This window comes from Talaromyces amestolkiae (assembly GCF_001896365.1).
Source record: "Talaromyces amestolkiae strain CIB chromosome Unknown scaffold18.1, whole genome shotgun sequence".
Taxonomy (NCBI): domain Eukaryota; kingdom Fungi; phylum Ascomycota; class Eurotiomycetes; order Eurotiales; family Trichocomaceae; genus Talaromyces; species Talaromyces amestolkiae.
Genome location: NW_024468054.1, coordinates 1 through 8,090, shown reverse-complemented (window position 1 = coordinate 8,090; position 8,090 = coordinate 1). Strand labels below are relative to the sequence as shown.

Sequence of the window (8,090 nt, the reverse complement as noted above, 5' to 3'; positions counted from 1 at the left end):
GAAGCTAAGAATGATGCAAAGATGCCTTCACAGTGTCCGTCTTGGATTTCAAATCTGAATGCGGCGGAGAGTGGATGACAGTGAAAGATTTGCTCCAGTATCAAGGCTATTCCGCCACAACAACCACAAAAAGTGTTGCATAATTCACGAAATGAAAGGCTTTCCGACCATGAGTCGATGATAGAAAGAATATCAGGATTGAGCTTTTGGCGGCCGCGGACGTCGAGTTCTACATACTCTGTACGTATGTACGCGATTTGAGTGTCAGATGGGATCTGCAAAGCAATCGAAAATTCACATAAAGAACCACAAACGTATATATCACCTTTGAGGGGAATTTCATTCTCTGGCGCAACATCGTGTGCATGGGTGTGATTTTGGCGAAATTGATCAATAGTAAGATTAAGATGCCAACAAGTGCATTGGGAGGGCAAGTCAAACTCCAGATAGTTACCGGTCAGGTCAATATACCATACGACGCTCTTGCAATCCACGATCTCACTTTGGAGTTGCACTTCAGTCGCCTCAAATATCATGGAAGATTCCCTTTGACTTTCAGCTAAGTTACCCTGAAATCTAGGTTTATCGATGTTCAACCTTACCGAGACTAATAGATTAAGCCCTATCTTGTCAAACTAGATGACGATGTTATCGATTGTGCAGGACCATGTTTACTCCCAACCCTGTTTGGAGAACACCTATCACAATGCTGAGATGCGTTGAGATAATCAGCTTTGTTCTTGAAACCTTTGGAGACCGATCGAATTGCGGAAATATGATCAGGAAGGAACTCCCCTGCAGGTCTGGTTCTCAACTAGCGCCGACTCCGCCATAACCTATTTGCCAGACCATATTCCCGGAAGTGAGCCTGATATTGATTTATGTATTGGCCTGATCACTGGACATTAAATTATACAGCGGCCACAGAATAATACTAATATATTTCCGATGCTCTCGTTCTGAATAAAGCTGACAGAATACATATACAAGCAACGTAATAGTTTTAGTCATATCTCATCAATATAATCGATCTTCGAAGTCGTTAGCCTTGATAGGGAGGCTCTGTAGGGTAGGCTTAGTCGTCGATATAGGGAAGACCGACTAACAAAGTCTGCTTAGGAAGAGACTATCGCGATTCCGGTGGTTCCTGGCTGCAACGCCTCTTCATCGAATCGTGGCGAAGAACCTTCTTTAAGCATACTTGTTAAGCACTGAGCGTCATCATGCCGTGAGTTTTCGTAGACTACGGCTCCGGCATTATTTTGACTTCTTCCGATATGGTGATGATTTTGGTCAAATATTGACCTGTCAATACATTGAACTGAGGAGATTATACGTTTTTCCTCAAGTGGCATTGACCAGCCGTTGGATCGTAGATTGCATCATGAAAATCTCTCGATGATGACTGCCCGAGCACCCCCATCATTGTCATCAATGGAATTACCATCATCCCAAATGTACACGCGTTGCTTCGCGTCACCGACTTGCTTGAATAGGGTGTGGGACATCGTTACAACACGCCGAGCCTGTTCCAAGTCGCCGCATTCGAGAACAGTAACCTTGACATGTAATTGATTTGCTAGAGACAACAACCTAGCATAGAAAATATCCTCACGGGCCACATGTTCAAGACCGGAATCCTGCCAGCTTGAGCAGTCGAAAATAGGAGGCACAAGAGCCCTGATTGGCTCGTATTTTCGAACACTGCGCGAAGTTGTTCCATTCATGAGGTTGGTAGGTGATATGTAAGGTGGGTTCGATATGAGGACGTCCCACGTATTCTGGTTTTGATCACGACTTGTATGAAAGTAGGTTTGTAGAGCATCCAGGAACAAGGAGCTGTCCGATTGAATTGAATGTAAAATATCGGCTTGCAAAAAAGATACCTCATTTTCTGCCCGAGGAGAAAGATGACCGCGCTGGATATTATGGAATTTGTTCTTTTGGCTCAGCTTGATAGCATGAGGATCTACATCGACTCCAACTATGGTAAGGTCTTTGATGTCGGACGCAAGAAGTGAGTGAAGGAGCAATGAGATGCAACCGCTACCGCTGCATAAATCAAGGATACGTAACGATTTTCCAAAGTGTTTGGCACGATGGCCTTCCAATATAACATCTCGCGCATGAAACGTATAAGACTCGGTTTCGGCACTGTTATAGAGATTGAGTTAGTCCCTCAAACACCATGGAGCGAGGGCTATTCTCTGGTATGCAGCGAAGTACTGACCGTGGTATCAACACCCCTTTCTGACATTTGATCTGCAGCTCTCCGAAAGGCTGATCACCTAGTATGTACTGGAGAGGTTTCCCTCTGCCACGCTCTGTACACATTCTCCTTAGTTCCTGTTGCCATCTCCGTGTGATTTGACTATCCCGTTCTCTAGATGATTCCTTCGTCTTCGCAACTTTTGCGACGGCGCTCTCATGTAGCCACCGTAGTTCGTTCCGCGCATGCTCGAGAATCCGGCATTCTTGGATCAGGTGAACCAGCAAAGGATTTTCCTTGTAGGCTTTCAAAATAAGTTTTGTAGGTAGTCTCGGCATGAGATCTTGAAGTACCAATCGTTCAGAGCAGGTGGTAGCAATTGCTTGCCAATAATGCCTAGGCAACCTATTATCCTGGGAGATTGTGAAGTTCCCCAAACCCCAAAGGTATATATCTTAATATCACAAATGGTAGGTGGGGCCTCGGAGGCGGGAAAAGTAATTATGCCAAGCTGACCTTTCTTCTTTGGTTTTTTTGCAAGCTTGCTAGGTTGGGTGGAGAAGAACAAGCATCATCATCATCATAATAATAATTGTCGGAATATTAACACAAAATACTAATACTAGACCCTGGCATCTAGCAAATATACACCTACTGTATGCTTCAGGGCATGGTTATTCCATTCTAAAGCACCTATGCATTACCGAATAGACTATAGTAAAGAATATTATAGACTAATAATTAAGCAAAATCTTGAGGCCAACTTTAAAATGGACAAGAAGATATTGAGCGGATTAAATCCATAGACGAAATGACATAGTTCAATGACCTAAGTATAGACTATCAGAACAGGCTATACAGTGATCTAGAAGAAATCAAAGGGACATGCGATGATGCGAAGAAAGGACTCATTAGTTTTAGGTCGTGACACGTCTTACCAACGAGGCGATTTTAGCGATGTGGCTTGAAACGAGTAAGAGGATGCCAGGTATAACATGAAAAGTTGTAGTAATCCCCGATTATCCAAATGGACGAATTTTTGAACAGCCATTCTCAGGAAGAACGATTGCGGCTCATAACATTTAGCTCTAAAGTATCTAATCATATCGTATCCTCAATCAGCGATAGTATCAAACCCATTTTATTGCCTCGTATACACACAGGAACAGTATAAAGTAAAAGGGTGATGGAACTACATGCTTGCACTTATGCGGATTGGAAACCCACAAGTTGTTAGGAAGATCTTTCTAAGCTAATCCAACACTAGAGCTAACATTTAACAGGTCAAACATCTAATTCGAACTATAGGGCGTACTCGACATGCTCAAGTACACCCTTCAATTCAACATTAACGGCTCTCGAACCGTTAAGAGCATCATCAAAGACATCAACCTTAGCTTTACACCATTTTCGAGCATGAAGTCCAGATTATTCAAACAGATATCGATCTCGCGGAAGGTACGATCCTTCGTTTCTAGAAGTCGAAAGATATACCATATCCATATCAGAGCGTTAGAAGCGGCCTGCAAATCTTAGAACAAGAAACCAAAGTGGGACGGGCTAGCAAAACTCACAAACACGAATGCTGTTTTGGCACCAGGTTCCACGACCCACCCGTGAGCATCTTGGGTAGCAAAACATTCGTGATAAAACCCCCAAGATTGAAGGCGACACGGGAAATCGAAATCATCTTTGCGCGAAGCTTCCCTGAGGGTACCTCACCCTATACATATAACCAATTAGATCTAATGGAGTCAAAGTCAGGATTTCACTCACAATTATAGTGTAGGAAGCCGGGGCGACTGAGGCGATATACACAACACTCGATACCAGAAGGAGGGGGCCAACGGCATTTGATACCGCTGTCGTCTGTTTGACACAGCCTAGAATACCAATACCGAACAGAAACACGTCGCTGATCATGAGACCAATGGTAAAGATGGTTGCTCGACCGAATTTTGTCATAAGCCAAATGCAAAAGAGACCAAAGGTCAGGTATTGGGAATTTAAAATCAGATTCAAATCGAAGGCGCCGTCTTCTGACAGGCCTGCCTGCTCCAGAAACTGAACAGTTTGCACATTAATCCCATTACCTCCCCATGTCTGTGCTAATTGTACGATGCAAACCTATAATTGTTAATTTAAGTGAATGTTTTTTGGTAGACGCATTGACTGCTCACGATTTCGGTACGCCACAAATTCTTCCCCCGGAAGCACTCAGCATAGCTTGATGACGAGCTCTCCTCTACTTCTGCACGATTTGTGTAGTCAATAAGGGCAATCGTTTGTTCAATCTCCTCGTCTGTGATATCCTTATTCCCGATACGACGAAGAGTCGTACGTGCTTCATCAAGGCGGCCCATGCGTACCAGAAAGTATGGCGACTCGGGAGCCAGAATGAAGCAGATCAGTAACGGAATGGGCCATACGAATTGGATGAGGAATGGCAACCGCCATGCTAAAAAGCGAAATGGAACAATAACGTCAATTGTTGATACTATTTCAGTCACTCGGGGATACTTACCCCATTGACCTGCCAGATGCAAGCATGCACGATTGACTGGAGCGCCAATGAAAAAACCAAGTCCCCAGCAGATGCCAATCCAGGCGGTGACCAAAGGGCGCAAGCAGGTAGGTACCATTTCGGAGGAGGCAATGCACCCGGTCTGAAAAGCACCCCAGGGAATACCTTTGGCCGTAAGCAGACATCCTTGCAAGTTGCATGCGCTTTGGACGATACTCACCACACAAGACCATGGCGGCAACCATCATACCAAGATTCTGAGCAAAGGCAAAGATAAACAGACAACCAGTAAGCATGACCATCATGCCTGTGAGGATAGGTTTTCAACCAAAACGATCAGCCAGGAAGCCAGCGATAGCAAGACCAATAAGCTCGCCACAGGCCAATCCCTGCTGGATACCAGTTTGCCATTTTGCCGACACTTCAAGGACTCCCTTGTCAACTGAACCGAATTGCTCTTTGATTGGTGTTTGTCCATAGAAAGTGGTAGTCTGTCTTCAAATCAGAGATTGCATCAAAGAAACCGACAATATGCTAATTAGGCACATGTAGTGTGTTGAGATGTGGACCCGGGGCGGCGGGGTGCTTGAATGCCAGCTTCTGGGGTCTGCATTGTAGGGGCCACTCACCGAAGTCGCGTCCGAGGACTGCATGGTAAGCGTGAAAGAAAAAACGCATGCCCAAAATACAGCTTTCCTGTACTTGGACATAGCCTGCCACCAGGTTAGAGCATGGTCTGCCGCGTTGGCAGCATAGGCACGCTCGAGAAGAACTCTCTCGCACTCCGTGTTAGACATGTTGAGTTATTAGTGAAGTGCGTGTGAAGCAGTTTGGAATAGTTGCTCTGGAATCAGTTCTTCCCCATGGGGAGAACATGGGGTGAAATATACGGCCTGTCACGTATATTGAGCATGGAGCATGAAGGTCATACATAGCTTTGGTTCCTAAAACAAACTCTCCATCAGGCAGTGCCCAGGCAGAATAAGCATTCAGCACCCGAGGCGAGACTGTCGCCTGTAAACCCCTATCAATGTGTTTTTTAACATACTATTGTTAAGTGATCATGAGACACAATGGCAGAAGAAGTGTCAAGTCCTATAATAGCCAGCCGAGCGGCTCCGGTAGCTGACCACAGTTTGCCGACACTCGCCTGCGTCCATGACAGTCATCCATCAAGTAAAATCTTGAACACAAAGCTTTGGTCAATGCGCTAATCAACTAGTTCATATTGCTAATCTATCAAACATTCAACTTCAGTCTCCTAGGCAGGGACGTGTTATCGCATGTGGTAATTCACCAGCAACATGCAGCCCTCCACGCCTATTCCATACTGATGCTGATGACCTTGCGAGAATTATAGCTTTGAAATCGATCACAGGTGAAATATTCCTTGTTAATCACCTACCAACGATGGTGGAATTGTCGTCACCCACGACCACCAGATACGCCTTGTTGGCACGTTTCTCATGCCAAATGGGCCAACAAGCGAGGGTCTCCACGTATTCGGTGTTGATACAGAGACTGGAATATTGACTCCAATTGCTTCGTATACACCTGGACTCAATGTAGGCAACTTTGCCGTGGACTCCAGAAGGGGTATATTGTACGTCATAGATGAGGTTGCGAGCAATGCAGACTTTCGTCAGAAAACTGGCGCTCCAGGTGGTGGAGGTGGCAGGATTTTTGCGTTCTCAATTGATGCTCCCTACTGGCTACCTCACCGAACTTGGTCACTCGCCGAGCTACGACACACAGCCAGCAGGTATCTTGCTGGATCCTTCCGGAAAATTCCTCGTTGTCTCCCATTTCACAAGCCGTAATACTAGCACAAGAATCACGGGAAGTGCTAGGTCCGGATATACAATTGAACCAAGATATGACGATGCTACAACAGTATTGTTTCCTATAAACGGTGATGGGCACCTCGGCAAGCCATGCGACGTCCATTTTCACGCAAGCGAAGCCGGAACATCTCCATCATGCCTGCACTCGGTAACACTGTCACGCCGCGGTTCATGCTTCGTTGAGTGTGACATGGCGAAGAATCAACTCTTAACTTTCGTGATTGACCATGTATCGAACTCACTCCGGTTGAAAAACATACACGACTCTCCTAGAGGTAGTAGACCTCGTATTCGGTCTTTCATCCTACCCTTTCTGTGTTCTATGTGAATTACGAGTATCAACCAACCATCGAGACGTTTTCGTACTCCCAATCTGGAGAATTTAAATCAATTGGAAAGGTCAATGTCCTTCCAACCAACTTAAAACAGGGACCTGGAACTCTGTTGTCCGATATCTGTGCTAAATTATTAAGTAAGTATATATATATATACTAGTCCAAGGACTTAATATTATTAATACCTTTATAGTCGATAAGATAACTAGAAGTCTAAGATATAGATAGATTATTATACTTATCAGCATATTGCTGAAGGGCTATGCTACTAGTCTAGATAGCAAGTTCTTAAATATTATAGTATCTGTTAGTAACCAGATCCAAGTGTAGCAAATTAGCGATGGTGGGTTACTCACTTCGACTGGGCAGACCATCATAATACAATGGCCTGGTCCCATAAAGATCATCGATATGAAATCTGTATAGATCACTGTGAAATATCTGTAGGAATGATACTGAGCTTCTAAGAAAGTTGTTGTAAGCGTAGAACACACGTAGCTACACAATTAGGTCCGGTATAAAAGAGCTCCAAATAAATATTTCGAACAGCCCACGCCAGCTGCAAATTCACATGTCAACCACTGACCCGGACTCTCGAGTTGCAGCCGCTTGATCTGGGTCTGTAAATAGTAATGCATAGCACGGGCTGCCCTCAGTCGTACTTTTCTGCAGAGCCACTCATATGGCGGTTCATTCTTTGGTTTAGTGCTTCTTTTGGAAGGGGATTAGCGATCAACTTTGTTGCTGTTTATACAATCAAAAAACTCAGAAGTTGTATCTATTTACGAACCCCTTCTTCAAACCCGAGTTAATGCATGTTATTGATTACAAAGTCTAATAATATCTTTATAGAATCTACAAAGAAGAAGATTATATTTTTTAATAAAGTTTTTTTTTTTTTAGATTTCTAAAGTAGATCTTTTTAATATTAATAATATTATATATCTAGAGTAATTCTATTTCTTTATAATTCTATGCTATAAGATTAAGATCATAATTTACTCTATATTATTAGATAAAATATCTAATATTAATATTATTTCTAGTAGCTTTTAATATAAGATTATCAATTTAATAATTATAGTTAATATACTTTATAAAATTTTTAATATCTATATATAAATAGGCTATAATCTATTAGATTTTTAATATTTTATTACTATAACTTTATAAAAAGA

At 43.3% G+C, this 8,090-nt stretch overlaps 1 protein-coding gene across 1 annotated transcript; it reads right to left on the bottom strand.

The window, feature by feature from the left end:
* Positions 1 to 1,382: 1,382 nt before the first annotated feature.
* On the bottom strand, positions 1,383 to 5,530 carry BHQ10_008056 (uncharacterized protein; the record flags this gene model as incomplete). Its single annotated transcript, XM_040880820.1, has 9 exons — positions 1,383 to 2,154; positions 2,231 to 2,513; positions 3,824 to 3,932; positions 3,986 to 4,336; positions 4,390 to 4,667; positions 4,734 to 4,898; positions 4,954 to 5,040; positions 5,098 to 5,224; positions 5,363 to 5,530. The coding sequence occupies 9 exons, from the start codon at positions 5,528 to 5,530 to the stop codon at positions 1,383 to 1,385; spliced, it is 2,340 nt and encodes a 779-aa protein (XP_040736559.1).
* Positions 5,531 to 8,090: the final 2,560 nt, after the last annotated feature.